The sequence below is a fragment of the Larus michahellis genome, chromosome Z (assembly GCF_964199755.1).
Source record: "Larus michahellis chromosome Z, bLarMic1.1, whole genome shotgun sequence".
NCBI classification, from domain to species: domain Eukaryota; kingdom Metazoa; phylum Chordata; class Aves; order Charadriiformes; family Laridae; genus Larus; species Larus michahellis.
Window position 1 is genome coordinate 38,285,975 of NC_133930.1, and position 20,901 is coordinate 38,306,875.

Genomic DNA, 20,901 nt, shown 5'->3' on the forward strand with positions numbered 1-20,901 from the left:
TCACACACTGAGAGACACAGATATTACACTGCTCCTTAGGATGTCCCAAGTTCTGTATGCATGTAAATGCAGGGTTACCTTAGAAAAACAAGTCACAGCTGTCTATATGCAGATGTGGTCTCTTTAATGTGGTCTCTTTAATGGCAGCTCCCAAATAAAAGACCAGTGAAGAAGAGGATATCTCAAATAGATGCTGAGGAGGGAAGATGCGGTCAAACAGAAAGCAAGTGAAGTCACCGGTGAGACAACCCCCAGCGTGGCAGGAGCACTAAGATACTTAGGAGGACAAGGAGCAGGTTGTAACAGGTTGCAATAAGTTCTAATCGCCAAATTTCTGAATTCTTACAATTTGTTTCCCTGCCTGGTTCCTCAATAACTGTTCACATTTCTATCCCTTACTAATCTGGGGGAAGCAGACCTATCATGTGTGGAGAGGGCAGGACTCCAGCAGAAGACAGGCCAGAAGCAGTTCTAGTTCCCTGATGAGCAAGTCATATAGATCTATAGGAAATACCTTGACACAAAAATTTGTTTTGCCTTATAGACTCCTTTTGAAGCCAGTATAGCTGTTTCACAGTTTGTTATATTCAGGCCTAGCTGGGTATATAAATGATAAGCATTCAGCAGTATGAGCTGCTACCCTGCAAACAGGTTTGTACTCTATACAGATGAGGTTTGTTTTACCCTAAAATGAGAAGCAAGAGCAATAGGTAGGGTCAGAAGCCACCATTACCATTAACTGCAAATTTGCCAGGTCATAGCATGGGAATTAATGTAAAAAAACCTGTTTTGTAATAGTTTAAAACAGCATTTAGTGAAATTAATCACAGGACATAAAAATTATTCCCAACTACCAGCATATTCAGTTCCTCTTTTAATGCTTTTTCTATCCAAAAAGTGAGTCCTTCTCTTCCGCCACACCACTTTTTTTCTAGGACTTATTCTGAAAACTCCACAGAGATGGAAGAGCTCCTGTTCAAGGCCAGTATAAGGGCCCAGCATTAAATTTGAATAGCTATTCAGCATTAGTCTGCACTTAGTATTTCTAAAATATTCTATTACATGTGATCATTTTTTTTTTTTTACAGTAGGGTTAACCTCAACCACTTCAGGGTTAGAAGAGTGAGATGAGATTTTTAGCTTCTATTTGTTTGGAGAGAGAGGAAACACCACCAAATCAGCAGGAAGAATGCAGTGCACACCTGCACAGAAGGGCGTTTCACCTTCTGTCATGAAGGAGATGAGAGATGAAGAAGAAAAATCATTCTCTACGTCTCAGATTGACAGTGCCTGCTGACTAGGCAATGGATGACTGAAGACAGAGGAAAAAAACACGGTAGCAGTGGTGAGAGCGGAAAAAGCATCCAAGAGTGCTCTCTTTACATGCTGTATTCATAGCATTTTACGAATGCTGCAAATTATTCATGCTTTTAGAGTTGGAGTTGTTTCTCACTATCATTTCACTATGACATTGGGAGAAAATATACAGTGATTTAAAACTCATTGAAAGTGATTTTCTTTCTGCTACCTCCAGAAAATTTTTGAATGTGTTTAAATCTCACCTCTGACAAACACACAAATTGTTTAGATGTATCTCAGTTACATAAGTAAAATAATCTCCCTTTTCTACAAAAAAAGCAGATGCAATTGCGAACACAACCTGAAACTCTCCTGTTTGAGAGCATGGGTTGGTTCAGAAAAATAGGCAATTCCTTCCAGAGTACATGTTGACATTTATAATTTAGCTAGGCCTACCTGAATATTTCAGAGGAAAATTACCCTGAAAAGAAAAATAAGTGTTTGATAAAATAAAACATTAAAGGAGGTCAGTTATGCAAAGCCTCAAAATGGTTCAGATAAAGAGGGAAAAGCATTTCCTTTTTTGTTGCAATGAATAATCCTGTTTAACTCAAGGGAAAAGCTGCCTGATGTGGAGGCATAACAAAGATCAAAGTGAGCAGGTGAGTCAATGGGTAATACTGCAGAAGAAAGGGGATGGCCAAATAAGTGGAAATGCAGGAATAGAAATATTAGAGAGAATATGTTTAGGGAAAAACTAAACTAAGTGGTCTCCTATTCTGAGGACTAAGAAATAATTCCAAATGTGGAAATAAAAGGGAGCAGATACGAGGGGAGAAGTTTGAATGTTGGTTGTAAAGTTTTAAAATTTTACATCTCCTGCTTTGTGGCAGCACTGCATCACCTCACATTTTTCTTTGATCCAATAATTTGCCATAGACGCATTGTCTATTAGGAAGCAGGGAACAAACAAAAAAAATCAGTGCCTATAAGAAAAGCAGAAATTCTGCAATTGAGGAGCCATCTAGGTGCACAGAAACTCATTTGACAGAAATTACTGTAAACGTTTGGCTTCCCCTGTAATTACTAGTTTTTGTTCAAGGCTGAGACGCTGTGTCAACCCCTAAATGACTGAAGAGAAAAGGCTATGGAAATCTCACAGCTCTGTCCCATGTAAAAAGCTGTATATTTTATAATGTGCACATACCTTTTAAGCCTTACAGCCTGTCAACCTTTTTGGAATGGAATATGCATATTTTCCAGTGGAATAAATGACCTAAAATAAGTTTTGGCAGTAAAAACATTGACAACAATCCTTTTCCCTTATACAACAGGTTTCATGCTGTTGTTACATGAGGCCATTTATCACTCTATTCAGGCAGTGAAATACCAGTCCCTGATTTTAAAGTTGAAGAAACATGAGTAAATATAAATTGTAAGTCACAAATCACATAAGCAGGAGAATAGAATTCAGATGTTGTCCTTTAAATCACCATCCTGTGTACATCAACAGACTGTGATATTAAACACGGATGTGTTTCCATGTAGACTTGCAGCATTGGAACTGGTTAAGAACAGCCATAAAGAGAGAAATGGTTTTGGGTGATGAGATAGGCATTTTCATTCAAACATTGGTGCAATATGAGCCTTTCCATCACCCTGATTCAAGAAAGAAATGTGGAGTACACGTGATGTAGTTAATTTCCTCCACCTCTTGTACTGTAGAGATGGTTCTTGGAGGTATTGACAAGAAACTACCTTTATCCATTTACTTCTGAAAACATAAAGTGACTTAAATAGGTAGAAAGGGACATGAGTAGTACAGTGAATAAAATAATGAAGCTTTATCACCTGGAAGGCCCTGACATCTGAGTCCCAAGTAATAGGAGTTAAGACCAATTGAAACATAGTATACAGGAGTTTATTAACCCCACTGGTCCTAAAGCAGTTATTATCCACAAACATTGATCCACTGACAAGAATCATACATGTGTTCCAGCACATCCTCAGGAGAAGCCTGAATAAAATGCTTTTAAAGGAGATGTTAGCTCCCATGTAACTCCATCAAATGGGTATTTTTTCCAGAAAGCACTCTTCTTCTGACAGATGAGCAAGCAGCCACGCCACAGACTGGAGGAGTTGGAAGCAACTTCTATCTGTGTGTGTCTGACCTTCTGAGTAAGACCCTTGTGCATACCATTTGAGATTTGTTTTACATTTAGAGTCACAGTTGTATCTGGTCTTCATGTGGGTGGGTCTCCTCATACAACTCCTATTAGCTCTAAGGACTGGCAGGAAATCACAGTCTTAAGACAGTTTTACTCTTGAATTAATGGGCTCCTTTTGGCACCTATCCTTGGATCTGCAACGCCTCTGCTCTCCTGCTAAACTAACAGTCCTGGGTAGGACAATTTCTGTAAAAACCATCCAAGCAAAGTATGGTCATTCTGGGCTTTTAGTGAGATAATTTAACCTGTAACCTACCTCTTGGTCACAGATACTAAGCAATGTAAAGCTGAATTGTTTTTCAAGGCAAAGTTTAATAAAAAAGCCATGATTGATGTAAAAAGCTCATCACTGAGATGGATAGCCCTAATATTCTGTTACTTTAAGAGAACAAGAATTCAGTTTGATATTCCCACTGCTGTATATACTGAAAAATTATGTCTTGCAAGTCATTGCCCTAAACAATGTTGTCTGTAGGACTCACATATGTCTTCTAATCTGAACTGAAAATGCTGATCTTGGAAGGAAGTATGATGAGTTGGGTGGGTGGCCAACAGTATTAAAAGTCGGGGACTCTTGCTCCATCTTAAATTTTGCAACATATTTTCAAATAGTGTGAAAGTACACGGATGCCCAGATTGCTTTGCTATAGATGATGCAGGTGTATGCCTATTGTGTATTAAGTTGACAACACCTTCATGAACACAGAAATCAAGCAGCAAAAATAGCCACAAACCATTAGTTTCCTAGCCAGTTTGCTGGTGAGCCTAAGTAGCTAATATTTGGAAAAGACATCTCACTTAGTGTAAGATATTCCTACAGGACAGTAAATTTGCAGTTATTGCTGTATCTACACAGAACCTGCATCTCATACGGGGAGCTCCTCATCTATGACTAAGATATTACAGCGGTAATGAATGGGTCTCCATGCCCCATCTGAGGCCACAGTAACAGTAATTGTATTTTCTAAGAAAGGCAAAAGAAATTACAACTCCCCAGACACAACAGAGCCAGGGAATAAGAAAGGTTTCTGAACAGTATTGTGGAGTTTATAAAATGCATTAAGGCCTTCCAATTCCCTGATTGCAAAAATTGGTCTATATTTGCTGTGTCACACAGTACTGTTTTGCCTTCACTTCCATTACTGGGACCGTTGACAGAACTGTATAATGATTCAGGGTGCCTTTCCCAGAATGACTTGTTAACAGTGTAAATGGGGTAATGGATGTTTTCACAAGCTTATATGTTTAAAGGGAAAAGAAACATTCTCAATTTAATTTCTGTAGCTGCAATTTTAATCACAGAATACGTAGGAAGAAAAGAGGTTCGCAGTACTAGGTCACTCCATCTGTGATAATTGTGCAGGCAGTATGCACAAAATAAACCAGAAAATGTCTACTTACTGAATGTAAGCAACAAAAGGAATATTGGTCTCTGCAGAGTTGTGCTGAAGATAGCACAGAAGAGGTTCAGGATGGACCAAATAACTGCCTAAATTGCACACTTCTGCTTCAACAGTAAGTCTGACATTCTTGTGTTTTCTGTAAGAAGAAGCCCTACCTCATCTGACAGCAGTTGAAAAGCAGCTGGTAGGATCAAATGCTTTTCAAGGCTTCAGTGTACTACAACAGCTGCCTTTGTCCCTTTGCCTTTTTTTTTTTTTTCTTTTTTTCTTTTCTTTTTGTATATAGCGGCCTTGCTTGTGGAGCTTGTTCTCTGAGTCACTGAAATAAAAAACCCAGTCCTAGGATTAGATTTTGTTCTCTGTGGAGTCAATAGCAAATCCCAGCTAACTTTATCTGACTTCTTGGCAGCTGAAAAAACAAAATATGTTTTTATCTCTTCAGCAAAAAGAAATCAAATGAGGTTTGCAGAATTTAAAACTACCTTTTAATTATCACTTTAATGCTTACTTACCGAGGTAGGGCCTATGTACTAGACTAATCCTATTGATTTGCACTGACTGGGTAGGAGATTTAACCTTCATCAAAGTTGGGAGGGTTGCTACAGCCACTGCTAAAGAGGACTGGCATCTCCATTTGGATGCAGAGGACTAATTAGCATCAGTACATTTTTCACTGGAAATCTCACAGAGTGTTTCCATGGGAGAGACAAGGGTTGTTTCAGCAACGAGCAGGCCAGTAATTACATGATGCTTTCCTGCTCCAGATCTCTACTGCCAAACTACACGCTGTTCACAGTAACTATACTCCTGTAGGAACTACAGTTGATTTTTATGGTTTGAGAGGTCACCAATCCCTCTTCTGCCTCCTCTATAAAAAAGGTTCCATCAGCATTAGAAAATATTAGCTGAAATGATTTATTTGTTTACAAAGCCAAATTTCTTAAAAAAAAAGGATCTGAATGAACTTTTTAACCTTTAGGAAGGGCCAAAGAAATGAAGAGACAATATGCTGGTAAATTCTTAAAAGTCCATCTGATTTAGCTAATATTTAATTCAAAACATATCTATGTGTATGCTAATAAGCAGTTGCAGATGGTGTTTAATTAGCATAGTAATTTACCAAACCTGCACATCCAGCTGAAAATGTTTTTTGCAGCCAGTATATGATCAGGTCAAACTCTTCCCAGTATAAACTCTTCCAGAAACATGGACAGGTTTGCTCCAGCCATTTCAGCCAGACGTAACTGAAACCACTGAAGATTAATAGGTCTCATTCGTAGTCCAAATAGAAAAGAAACTGCTTAAACTCAACAGCTTTGGGTGCTTTGGGTAAGTAACCAATAAGCTGAGTCTAAGCCCTGCATTAGTAAGACAATATTGGGGTGTGAATGTTAGCCTTGTCATACAGCCCACTCATGCACTGTGCATTTCTGGACAATTTGCATCCATCTCTCTTTGAAGGAAAAACAGAATAAGAACCTTCGTAATGCAGGTTGTCCTGATCTCAGCTCAATGCACCCAGCTACTTCAGCATGACACCTGCTTTGTTAAATCTGACAGCACCAGCGTTTCAAGTTAGTCATGAAGTCATCTGGAACGACTTATTTACCATATATATACACCCAGGAACACAATGCAGAAGTGAGGTTTCCACTGTCCCCAAGCAGACATTATGTTAATCACAGTGCCCGTACACTGAGGTACAGGACTAACAGAGAAAAGGAGAGGCAAGATAAAAATATCCATTACTTGCTGACATGAGATAGAGATGGGATTTTATTATTTCTCTTTTAGCAAGAAACTAATTAAGTATGTCTGTTGCCTCTTTGTGGAAATGAGTTCCAGGAATTCATGGATGCACACCAACGTGTGCCCATTCTGCAAACCGTTCTTGTAATGCAGTGGTAGGTAATGACACTATCAGTTTGCTTAATGTGGTAACTGAGCCTTCAAATATTCAAGGAAACAAATTTAGCAGAAAATGGTCATGGTAGTAATAAGAAAACAAACTTAACCAGCAGGTGGTGCACAGTCTTTACTGCTGATGTTAATGTGCCATTTTTTGATTACTAAGGTACTAAGACTGGACCTATCCTGATTCACGGCAAATGCCTTTTCTATTAAATGGATATCAGATTAGGTCTATTCACTCGCAAAGCATTATTTTGGAAGCATTAGTTTTACGACGAATGTATACCACTGCAACAAGTGTGATTGTTTTCAGGGACATGGACTTATCTGGCTTGCCAAAGTGGCTTTTCCTTGTGCCCGCCCCAAGAAGTTCCACAGATGGACCCACACAGCTTGTTGGGAAGCTCCTTCTGGCTTCTGAGAAATTCACATTGTGATTTGTCAACAAAGCACTCCAGCAACGTGCCAGTCTAAGCTAAGCAAAATGATGAAGTACTCCTAAAAGAATGGAGCAGCCTGTGTTTGTCAGAAAACTTGAACACCAGAATTATTGTCTTTAAGGGTAAGTAGTAAGGTTAATTTATTTACTGAGACAGAAATAAATACTCCTTTGCACAGATGGAAACAGACTTCTGAAGTATAACCCAACATAACGTGTTTTCAGGGACTATCTGAAGTGAACTCTCACAGTCTGCTATCTGAGGGGTTCCCTTCCATGCTTGACGTGACTCTGGGGCTGAGCTCCAGTGGGAAATGTCCCTGCCAGACAGTGCCCTCACCTGCTCTTTCTATTCTGAGATCAGCAGGGCAACCATAATAGAATGAAAGATAAAAAATCACCCTTGAAGACTGTCTCATTCTACTTACAAATATTTTTTTTTTTTTAATTTATGGAATTCCATCTTATTATCGCTTTGGACTAATTGATACACAATGCGAATGTCCAAAGCAAAAAATTCTTCTTTCTTTTCTAAAATTCCCCCTCCCCTCCATTTTTTTTTTTTTAAATTTTATTTTTTAGTGGTGGACAAGGTGTCATCAAATGGGCTGTTTTAGCTTCTCATAAGCTGCATGATGGAGATGGGAACACATACAAAAAAGTTTTCATGGTGCCTTTGGAAAAAAAGTCTGGACTGGACTTTACAATACTGCCTGCTGCCCACTTAGGTTTGGTGAGCTTTCATGTTCCTATTTTAGGAACTTCTTGGCATAAAGTTTTTTTTAAGAATTCTATGTAAATGTAACAGTAGACAATCTCCATAAATTATATAAAAAACATTTTCCTACACTTGTAATCTACAGCTATATATACAGACCTGCATATATAGTCTACCTAATTTTAAATAGATTTTTATACCATGGACCTCATTAAGCACCTTCATTCAAATACATTTCTGAATATAAACTCTGATGCTTGCAGTAGCAACACAGCTAACTATACGATGTAATAGAAAATACTCATTAAATTGAGAATTGGAATTTGCTCTGTCTTGCAAACCTAACAGATTTAGATCTCTCCTCTGCTATGGCCTCACCTTGTCATCCAGCTTGTGTGCTCAGGTTTTATTCAATAAATGAACCTACACTTTATTAAATAAATGCGACATTGAATGTCATAATCATGATGATCCCTAGGCATACAATTCAGATACTATTCTTTTAAGAGTGAAGTTAAAAATGTCAGAATTTGAAAAATCTGGTGTGCTGTGAAGGGGGTAATTTTTGTTATGATTATACTTTTTCTCTGACCACCACACTTATCTCAAATTTATAAAAGAGATGCCAGTATTTTTACACATTCTAAGTAGGTAGGGTGGGGAAAATTATTTCAGACAGCTTTTTGTTCCTTTCCAGAGATTAACTTGCATTTGATTTTCTATCTCCACATCTGTGATTCATCTGTATTTATGCACTTTACTACAAGACTATCTTCCTGTCTATACCCTGTTTGCACTTAATTGTGTAGCAGCACACTGTAATATTACAAGCCTCTCCTGCACTGTCTGCTTTGTTCCCTATGAATTCAGCAGCCACAAAGTCAGGCAGTTAGGCACACTGACCATGAACTTAGGGAAAATAGCCATGATCAGCTTGGTTGCTGCTGAGCGCTCCGAGACAATCTTTTGTATCTTCCTTCTATTTCTTTCTTTATGAAGAGACGAGATCAGACTAATGATTGTTTAGCCTGGAGAAAAGGAGGCTGAGGGGAGACCTTATCACTCTCCACAACTACCTGAAAGGAGGTTGTAGAGAGGTGGAGATCAGTCTCTTCTCCCAAGTAACAGGCAACAGAACAAGAGGAAATGGCCTCAAGTTGTGCCAGGGGAGGTTTAGATTGGATATTAGGAAAAAATTTTACACTGAAAGGATTATTAAGCATTGGAACAGGCTGCCCAGGGAAGTGGTTGAGGCACCATCCCTGGAGGTATTTAAAAGACAGGTGGACATAGTCCTTAGAGATACAGTTTAGATAAGTGATGGTTTTTGTCAGAGTTCAGTTGATGGTTGGACTAGAGGATCTGAAAGGTCGCTTCCAACCTAGGCAATCCTATGATTCTCTGATGGAGTCTATTCATCAAGCAGTGTATTGTCTTATGCACAACCAAATCAGAAGGTCAAGCCTTAGGAAGGACAAGAGCTGGGACAGATGTGGAATATAGAAGATGTGGCTTTGTAGAACCAGTGAAGTCACCACTCGTTCCTGGTAACACTTCATGTCTCCAAGGTCATCCATCTCCTCTGTCAATGCTATCTTCATCGTTATGAATATCATGTTTCTTTTACATTCACATACAAAGTTATGAGTCTTAAAGGACACCGTTAGCCTAGCAACCATACCTCAGACATAAAACCTTTCTAGGATACCACTGTTAAAATTAACACTGAGTACAACTGAGGTACCACAGAGAAACATTAGTTTTAATGTATTCCCTTTACATATGGTTGGGTTAGTGGTATAAATTCAAATACAGAACACATAATTTCAGGCAAACTCCTGGCTAATAGCTCTTCACAAGACGTGGAGGTAAAGAACGTCAGTGGTGACAAAGGTTACATTTCTGCAAAGAACCTTGTCACAAATGCACAGCCTTGCTTGGAATATAAATCTTGATGTGAATACTGCAGACAAAAACTTCACAGTTAATTTTGCAGTAGCAGAGTTTGTTCAAAGCCTGACAACCAATTCTGGGTTTAGATGGGGTCTGGAACAACCCAGAATTGCATTTTTCCAGTCTTAATTCAATGTCTGCCTCTACTTTCTATTCTTTTTTCCTAACTTCCCACCTCCCTTGCTCCCTCCCTTTTTCTGTCCCTCTTTGTCTCCTTTTCTTCCTCAGTCCTTTCTTCTATCTTCTCTCATTAAGTATGTTTTTTATGTTTGCATGCAGAACACTGGTTCACAATTAGGTCCCATATGCACTTCTTCTTCTTATTATTATTACATTAACAGAAATGGGCATAAAAGCATTAATTCTGTTTCCCTAAGGAGGTTCTCTCTGCTAATCATTGATAAGAAATGTTACAGCAAATTCAGCATTAAGGTAGAATGATGCATGTATGTACTACACATGTAAAACAAACTCAGGTCCCCTGGAGGTCATGGTACATCTTGACAATTATAAATGGATAGCAAATGTATTTCTGTAGCACAATCATATTTTGCTGTGAGTCTTTAATACAAAGGAGATTTTGCAGGGGAAAATAAAATGAAAAAGAAAGAAAAAAATAACTCTCTATCTTGATGTAGTTCACCTAGGGAAGGGCTGACTAGTCTATGGGCTGCACTGACTGCTTGTGAATAGCTAAAGGATGTTTAAAGTCTCCTATACAGTTTCAACTCTGATTCTGGGAGGAAGAAGACAGCAGGGACTGCTATATGTTCAGTTCCATCAACCATGTACTTTGCAATGGCAGAACGGAACTGCATGCTGCTCCCATGTCTTCCCTGAACGGTTGCCCTTGGGATCCTCTCCTCTGTGCCATTGTCCGACATATATGCCAGGTGATGGTGGTGCTTGTAAGCTATTAGTTAAGTATGAGGAAGGCTGACCACTTTTTGACGGATGCATGAACAGCTGGTTACTGAAGAGAATACTGTGCTTTTGGCAAGTTAAACCATATAAAGAAGTATCTTCTGTTTTGCGAAGCTCTGCTTAGAAGGGCAGCCTTTTCTTTTAACACTTTCTAACCATTTTTCCCTGTTCCTCTCCAGTGGTATTAATTACTCTATGCCATATTTTCAACTGAAATTAAAACGCATTACAGAGGATGAAGTCACAAAAAAACTTGAACAGTTTCAGAAAATGAAACTTCTATAACACAGCTGAGTCAGTCTTTGCTCTTGAGAGTTACCCTACACAAAGTGTAGCAGGAAGCTGCAATATGACCTGAAAACAAAGCTTAGAAGAAAGATTAAGCTACAAAATTGAAGTGTGTCTATTCAGTCAGCTTGTAAGAAATAAAAACCCCTGGATTTTAATCCCAAGTTTTTTTACAATGTGATTTTGCTTCAAAAATGCTTCTGCAAAAGCAGCTTCATGGAGCTCCCAGAAATTGTTGAAAGGTCTTGTGTTCTTCAAGAAAGTGTAAGTATGTGTTAAAGGGATAGCCTTGCTACTGCAGCATAGGAGCTTTGCAGACAAGCTGTTTTCTTTACCTCTCACACATCTCCATAATAAAATAATAGCCCTAGTGATACTTTTGCAACTCTACAGCATCTTTAAAATATGATCACAGTGATAGATAATTATGCTTCCTTCTGAGGTTTTCTGTAGTTGAATGATGTGGAATTTTAAACATGATATGCCTGAGGATGACTGAAAAGCAGTAATATTCATACCTTACTACCTGGATTTTGTCCTGTCAAAGGAAATGTAGAGGAATTTACAAAGGGAACAGATCTGTCGTATTAATCACTTTAAATGAGAAAATATAGACTAAAGCAAAGCAAAGTCAGCATGATATAATATCCTTTTAGAGTCTGGATCACAGTGATCAGATTTCTAAAATCCTTCAACAGGCACTTGAAAGCCTTGATCAAAACAATACAATGAGCCTTCTCTTTGCCTCTAAGGAAAGTGTGAACATACCAGCTCCTTCTTCTTCATGCACTCCATGAGGATAATGAAGAGGTGCTGTGCCTGGGTTCGGGTGTATGTGAAAGTCTTCTGTATGGTAACTAGCAACTGGTCCCTCAAAGACTCGTTGATAAGTCTGAAATTCAAAAAGAAAAAATAAGGTGGAAAAACAGATACGAGGGAATATTGCAACTTCAGCCAAGGGTCAAAAAACAAGAGTTAGACAACAAATCACTGCGGGTTTCTCTGGACAAGTTTGAAGGACAGGAATTGCTGAAACCATCAGAGATAAATTGGAAAACATTGATCTAGAAAAACACATTTATCATGTCGGGGTCCCTCATCTCCAAAGTTTTTATTTCAGTTCCCACATATTGCATGACAGAAGGTCATTCAAACTATCAGCTCTGTGGGATTTCCTTGCAAAAACAAGAACCACACTGACAGTCCGGATTTGAGGGAGACCAACACTTCTGGGTGAACTGAAGACTGCTTTCTGTCAGTGGGGTAGCAGCATTCAATTCAGAGTTCTCCTTATGAAAGTGGGAATATTTGTGTTGGTGTTTTTGATTTTAGCTTGAATATCCCAACAATTTCAACTCAACTTATTGATGCTGCACAGGATCAGCTAAGAAAACAAACAAAAACATTTCTTTGTTCCTGACTTCACTCAAAGAAACCATTTTGCTTTTGTTCATCCTGATCTTCCAGGAGTTTAAAGAGTAACCATTTTTTATATTCCTCCTCAGTGCTAATGTTAGTGCTTGCAAAAAATGGCCTAACAGCAGAAATAAATAGTAATATTACATGGAATATTAGTACTTGAACCCTCCCCCTTGATATCAAAAAGCCTATTCCTCAGGACTGTTCTGGGTGAAACATTGCTGTTCTTAATGTCTTACAAAACAATGGGCTCGAATTTAGAATCTGTATCCTTTGATGTGTGAAAGCTTCTACATTATAGCAGTTTTCTCGCTTAAAAATGACAACTAGAGTGTTTCATATTTGCTGAGTCAGAATGTTTTACAGGATAAGTCATTGACAGTCATCTGGGGGAATGAAAATCAGAGCATCTTCATAACTCGTATTTTATGACAGAAGATAAACAAAGATTTAGCCCTGCAGCAACTGCAAAGAATTACCAGAAGCAGCACAGTATCTAAAAGTCATTGTTAGCTTATGGCAGCTGCTTTGGGAGAACAATAACCAAACCCCGGTTTATTTCATACTATTGGTAAAAGTTGTCTGTACTTCTGTCCAGCAAGGACGCCCAAGTGAGACTGCACATTCATTACATAATTTTATTTCAAATATGATTTAACTATCTAGTCTTTATACCTACAGGAAATATAACGTTAGAAGACATAATGAATGGGAGTGGGAAAGAGGTATAGAGGTGCATAGGAGAATATAGAAGGCATGGCATATGGAGTGCATATGTTCTCTACTCTCTAAATTTGACTTTGACAGTAAATATCCCTGTTGAGTAGTACTTCCACTTCACAAGGATGCCTATATGGCATCTGTTAACGTGTTTGGATTAAAATGAGTTTACACGGGGTTTTAGACCATGCTGTGAATCACTGTTCATTCTATGCCTGGCTCCTCCTGTCGTCTTCTAGTATGTTATAGACTCCTCTTGAATGGAGAGTCTACCTCTGTACTTCTTATATTCATTGAGGCCCCAGATGTGCTTTTCCCTAGGATATTGGAGAGGCAACAACACTGCATTACTGCTCACTCACTATGTAAGCACTCATTCCCAACAGCGTGACTTGCTTCCCTCATAACAAGACAACATACAATGAGTTCAAAGCCCAACCCTCTTGGTGGGCAGCAATGAGATCTGACAGCAGAGGACTTTCTGTGTGGGGGTTAGAAGAAAAATAACCTGACGTCTTGTATAGAAGTAAGGATGTTGCTAGCACATGGGAAGATGAAACAAGATGTCAGAGCACAGGTAGAAATGTAGATTCAGTCCACGTTAAAGAGAATCAACTTGAAAGGCTGACACCCCAAAAAGCACTAACTTACTTTGAGCTGCAGATTAGTAGGTCATATAGGATAAAAATTCTGAAGCCCCCTTTTTAGGCTCTTTAAAAAAAAGTTGGAAATTTGCTTTAATCAAGAAGGCTGCTTTTAACAGAATGGTGCAGAAAGGAGCTATCACTGTAAATATAAGTGGTTCAGAACTATGAAATTTTCCATCCTTCAAACTAAGAGAGAAAAAAGGGGTTAATCACTAAGAACAAATTTCCTAAAACTACCAACTGGAGAAGTTAAAAAGAGATTTAAATAAAGCTCGAATTTCATTTGGAAGCGATGCATGAAAGTGAAGTATAAGCAAAATTATGAAAAGTACATGAAGTATATGAAAAAATACATAGTTGGAAGAATCTGAAATTAGAGAACTTCAGGAAACATTTCCAAAGATCCTGGGATGAAAACCATCCTGTTTTCTTATCATAACTCAGTTTTCCTTAAAAAAAGCGTAGAATCCAAACCTGAAATTTCATTTCAGAAATTGGCTGTCTCTCAGGCTAACACACACAGAAAGCAAGAGATTTTTCCTTTCATAAGCACTGACTGAAAGCAGAATTAAGTCCTGAGGCTTTGTAAGCAGCCATCACTTTCCTTTCCTGAATTAAAGCTTTCAGAAACTGTATCATATCATAAGTTTAAACAGCATTTAAAGCAAACTCTGTGTGAGGTTTTGTTTTTTTTTAAGTATAAAAAAAAAGTGTTTCCCTAACTACAGGGGTACACATCTGTCAAAGTACCACTGCTCAGAAATTTCTTCTTGTCATCATTTGATTTATGCAGTATTCTAGCCTTACAAAGTACTTTTTTTTAACATCTGATTGGTCTGCAGTTCTACAGCAAGCCTGTTCAATGTCTTTGTGAGATGAAAAACCTGAAGTATTGTAATCAGAAATAGAAACAATAATAGCAAGCTTTCTGATAAACTAATCATAGTTGATTTAAGCTTTTTGTAAATTGAAATCAGTCATATCAAGACTATATCGCATTTACTTCTTAGGAATCTATAAATATTAGAAGGTATCAGATCAAAGTCCCCAGTTGTTTAACCCAGCTGTGACAAATACAAATTGTACCAGACTATGAAAGGCTAAATATGATGCATACACTGAACCTAATGCGTGTAAAACAAGTAACTTCACAGACCATTGTGAGCACAATAACTGGGACTTGCAGGTGGGGTGGTGATTTGTCTACTACGCAAAGACAACAACTTTTGTTACACATACAACTTTAGCACACGTTCTTTAAAATCACAGATTCCAAATTTTAGATTTAGGGGAAAAGAGATGGCTTCTTGAGCCTTGTGGTTAGAAGTCTAACTTAGAACACAGGAGATTCCCAGCCACTAACTTGAAAACAGTGTATTCAGCAGCCTCTGTCATGGAATATGAACCTCATATGCACAAAGCTCCATAGACATAAAACTGCCCACTTTATCAGACTGAAACTCTATGACTTTCTTAGAAGTCAGCATACTCTCACTTTAAGAAAATTAGATAGTGTCAGATGAAGATGGTACTTTTATAACCTTTCTGCTAAGCTTCAGTCCAGAAAATATTTTGCAACATACCAGTTAAGTCCTGTTAGTGGTATTTTGATGGCATGATTCCCTGAATTCCACGTAATTTGCCATGGAAGTAATATCGGAAGGTAACTTGCACCTGCCGAAACAAAATGTCCTACAAAAGGGCAATATAACCTGTTTTCTGACACTCCCCACAGAGATGAAATCTGTTCTTTCATTGCCTAAACACCTAAGATAAACCCATTTTCCTAAAAGTCCAGGTATCCAGCTTTTTTCTTTTTTTCAAGAGGAGCTGTATTGCTGATGGAATTTAGATAGCTACTGTAAAAAGACTGGCATCTGAACTAGAACCACATACATTTAGTTTCAGGAGAAAAATCTACTCATAATTGTTGCTATGAGTGATTTTTCCCCCTGCTTTTTTTTTTTTTAAGAAGATGCCAACGTTAGTTTTGATGCTTCAGACTCTCAGAACTGATCTGTATGGTCTTACCACAGGAAAAAAGGGAGAAGGGTGTCTTGGATCCATCAGCAGAGGCCACTTAAAAACACTGAAGTGACAAAATAAATAAAGTGACATTCTATTTCTGTCCAAAATATACTGCGGGATTAAACCGCAAAGCAGAAGTCCCTTCATTGGTTTGGCCGATGCAGAAGAGACAAATGACAGCATTTTGGCACCCACTCTCCTTAGAAAGGTTTTCTGAAGTCATGCCTAATATTTGAGGAGGTAATAGACATTTCACTCAATAACATTACAGTCTTTCAGCCTCATGGCATATGATTTTGTAGTGAACACCAGAGAGGATTTGAAAGATCTGGCCCATAGCCAGCTCTCTAAATTATTTTCTTTTTTCTTCTTTTTAGCACTGGAGTCATAGAGAGGTTTATAATGATTATGCTCTAACCCAATTTCAAAATGCAAGTTAATTATGTATTTTTTTAAACTTATTGTTATCAAATGCTTTGAAATTCTATAAATAAAACATTCCGTTCAATGAATGGCACATAATCTGCTTCTAACTTTTCATTTGTGAATTCTTTTTTTTTTATTATTATTATTTTTTTTTATTCAGCATAAAGAAAATACATCCATAAAATATAAGTGTAATGTGAAAACTATTCCCTGCCCTCCTTTATGGGAAGCTTAGGGGATTTTCTGTTTTAATTATGATTTACACTTTAGACAATCACACCATATGTAAGAAACATGACCAGAGGCTCTGCTGATATTTTCTTCCACTGGAATTACAAATAAGACACAGTTGGGCAACTCTGTGGGACTGACTAAATTTCTCATACCTATTAAATCCACGCATTTTGCACAGCACTGTTATGAGAACAGACAGAAAATAAATGTAATTATTCCTGCATTCTATTCAAACAGGGATGATTTATGGGTGCTTTTATAAGGAATCAGCTTTACTTGCAGCCCTTCACTGGTGGTTGTTCTACACCATTTTTCCCTAACTATGTTTATTAAATGGTTGCCTCTTCACCAAAAGAGAGATGATGATATTTCAACAAAGAAATTACCTTATTCTATCTAGCTTTTGATTTGCAAAGAGAAAAGTAATGATATCAACGTATGTAATATGAAAACAATCTTACAAAATAATTCACATGTAATAGTACCCATGATCCCCCGTGATGTGATAGACACCATGGGGGATACAGAAGACCGACATCATAAGTCCATTATGATCCCTTTTGCTTGAGGTGAAAAATCCCTATATTTTTCCTATTAAAAAAATGACATTTAATTAATATACTTCAGTTATGAAGCCTAAAAACTATGCCACAGTGGATGCAGAGACAGATCAATCCAAAGGCAGTCTTTAATAGATTCTCATATGAGAATGCTCATGTAAAGCACAGAGAACGTTTTATGTTTCCTTGTGAACATTAGGCAAGAAGTACATTTTTTATGGCATTGAACTGAATTCCTTAAGGGTCTCATGCTTGCAGGAGTAGAACTGATGGAGTAGTTAATATGCTATAAACTCAGCTTGGAGACCTCATTTGAATATTGCAAGCCATCTCCCATTCTGTATGGAAATATTTGTCTAAGAAGTGACATAGTTTTAACCCAGTGTTTAGTTTTTCTCATTTTAAATTCAGCATTTAATTAAAAACAATCTCCAAGGATTAAAAACTACTGAATGATCCTATAAATAGTTGCACTTTACAGTTGTTTTACTTCCAGCTCGTGCTTTTATGCAAGAGAATGAAATTAGAAGGCATCCTTGATACAGTCAAAAATGCTTCAGATTTATGTGGAGGAGATAGGATACTCACTTCGTGCTTGGGAGGGACTAAATCTGTGTGTTTATGATCAATCTTATGTTCTTACCCCTCAATGCTCTTCCTTCAACACATTTTTAACTTCTAAGTAAAAGAAAAATTAAACACTTCAGAGCCTGCAGAATCTGACCTTTAAATTGGGGCCACTACTGATGCAGTGGTGATGCGGCCAAATAATTCTTCCAATTCACCACATGCGAAAGGTTGCATTTAAGCCACCTTCCCATTTAGCTTATCCCGTGTACATAGCTTGTTTGCCATTAATATGTAAAAGGTACTGGGAAGATACTCGGCTTACTACTGAGACTTTTATTTACTTGTAGCAAAATGTAGACACCTTGTACATTCTTAATACTCTGTTAAAGACTTTTCAGACCAAGGCAATATGTAGTGCCTGATATTAAAGTTATGGCAAACTTAAAAAAACCCCAAACCCATGCATTAATTCTGCATATCTGACATTCATAATGCTGAAATCTCAGCACAGTGGGAAACTGCGTATCTGCCTAGCCTCCCCCCTGGAATCCCAATGACAGAGTCGAGGCCTCAAAACTGATTTACCTCCAGAGACATCTTTACTTCAAGGTGTGCTTCACAGCTCCTTTTGAGCTGTTCTTGGTACATCACATAGTCCCAGGCAGCACCTCCTGCAAGGCAGTGCAGGCACAGCTCTCTGAGTTGTGCTGGCAGCCTCATTCCACTGCATCGCAGCAAAGCCTTGCTTACAGTTATAATATGCACCCAAAGACTGCCCTAGGCAAGTGAAATGTCTGCCTTTTCAGGAGGAAAGCCTATAATCCAGCCTTAAAATAAGGCAGATTCAAGCGTCTTGTCTCTTGTCTTCTCAAGGACCCACATACTTTGACATTGCAAAGGGGTACTGCACCTTGATTAATATAAAAAATCATTCCTTTTTCTGCTATGTGAAGCCAACTAGGAAGGATAAATAATGAAGAGGGATGGCAGGCACATCACAATTCTGTGAAACACAATACAAAAGGACCTGTTGGACAGATATGCAATTGTCCAACACTCAAGGATCCCTCTGAGAGGACAGATTGGCACCACACTGATTGAAAGTCAAGCGGAGAGCTGTATTTTATCCTCCTTCACCTCCAGACATAGTTCTTTTCCCCCTGGAAACAAACTTTCCAATAGACTTAAGAACTCACAGGAGTGCTTAGTGCACATATACACAGATTCTTGTATCTAGAAAATGAATCCATATTGGTCTGCAATGAGTGAGAATTTGAGACACTGAAGAACCAGCATGATAATACCAGCATACAAGTGCTGAGCCTGTTGCTGCCATGAATGATGTGATTTTTGAATGATTTAGATCAGGTATCCAGTGCATAGCAGTTGGGAGATATGCTGTGTCTCAGAGAAGACCCTGACTCGCAGCCAGCAGCCAGAATTAAAATAGGTTTTTGACTTCATAGTCTGATTGCACAGCGGACTGCAGAATTAAATTCTGCACACAATTTGGATGTGGTACATTGATTTAGAGTCTAATAGACACGGTTCTGTATAACCTACTTAGATTCCATCCAAAAGAAAAAGCTAGTAGCTGAACTCAGTTAACATGCCAATTATTCAGTATTCTCCTCATATTGCTAAGCACTAATGAAAAGTAGGTTGTTGGGGGGGATAGTACCCGATTTGTGTCTGAAGTTGAACGTATTTGGGCAAAATATTTTTATGAATATAAATAATATTAGTGTTTCACTTGTGATATTCTTAAAAATATCATTGCATTTTAGACTGATATTTTCTGAAGCAGAGCGAACACACAGAAATTCCCCCTAGCTAGCTTTAAAAATTTCACAGTTTTTGCACTCTATTTAGTGCAAGGTGAACAGGAAAAAAATAAGAAAAAAAATATTATGCTATTTGATAATATTGCAGGCACTGCCTGGAATGGCACCACCGCAGAAAGAAGACCCATGGTAAGGGAGAATAATAGCTTTCACAAAGCAAGAACTGAGCATCTCAGGTAAGAAATGACGTGCTTGTTCTGCCTCTAGTGATTTGCCTTTCTTACATGCAGGAGTTTGTGATGATGAAATAGAATCACAGAATCATAGAATGGTTTGGGTTGGAAGGGACCTTTAAAGACTATTTTAGTTCCAACCCCCTGCCATGGGCAGGGACACCTCCCACTAGACCAGAACTCAAAGCCCCATCCAACCTGGCCTTGAACATTTCCAGGGACGGGGCCTCCACAGCTTCTCTGGGCAACCTGCTCCCATGCCTCACTACCCTCATCATAAAGAGTTTCTTCCTTATGCCCAATCTAAAGCTATTCTCTTCCCATTCAAAACTGTTGCCCCCTGTCCTGTCACTATAGGCCCTGGTAAAAAGTCTCCATCTTTCTTTTAAGTCCCCTTTATATATTGAAATAAGTTGCATTCATTCTGTTCTTGCTATGTTCTTTTTCACGATGACATCAGAACACAGATAAGGTAGATGAAAACTGTATAGCCACACATCAAACAAAGGAATAAAACATGTTTAAGAATGTTAACTGTATTAACAGGGAGGATACTGAAAACAGAGAAACAACTTCTCAAAGATTCAGATGAAACCTGTCATATTCAGATCTACCCCAGATGCAGCACTTGACTATGCATGAACCTGAATATAAAATGGCTTTAAATATTTTTGGAAATCCTTATTCCCAGTAGGAGTCTTAGGTTGAGTAAGTTCATGATCACACTTATTTTTAAAAAACATAGCAGTGCTTGGTCTAGAGCAGCTCAGTGTTTATGGATTTATGTTTTATTGTTTGCATAACTCTGTTGTAGGTGTGAATACATATCTTCATATATTCTAACACACAAAGATGAGTCCCCAGTGAATCCTGACCAGAAGATTACTGCAGCTACTTAGACGAAAAGCATGAAATAGCTCTTAGTTAGAAGAATCTGAGGGGGTTTTTGTTCCACTTTTATGTTTTGTTCTTAAATTATTATATTCTCCCTTATTCATTATTTCCTACTCTGAGCAGCAGACTCTGGGTTCTGCTTTGGGAGCATCTGGCAACAAGGTCCCTGATCATTTGGAACACCTGGAAACCCTCTGAGGATGCCTGCTGCTACTGCCAGGTA

General features: G+C 38.2%; 1 protein-coding gene across 6 annotated transcripts in view; it reads right to left on the reverse strand.

Annotated features, from left to right (window-relative positions):
* TRPM3 (transient receptor potential cation channel subfamily M member 3) overlaps positions 1 to 20,901 on the reverse strand; it is a 421,669-nt gene that overhangs the window by 72,978 nt on the left and 327,790 nt on the right. For all 6 annotated transcript variants that reach the window (XM_074569357.1, XM_074569355.1, XM_074569361.1 and 3 more), the window contains exon 8: positions 11,932 to 12,055. In XM_074569357.1, coding sequence (XP_074425458.1) covers positions 11,932 to 12,055 — 124 coding nt within the window. The remainder of the gene's footprint in view (positions 1 to 11,931; positions 12,056 to 20,901) is intronic.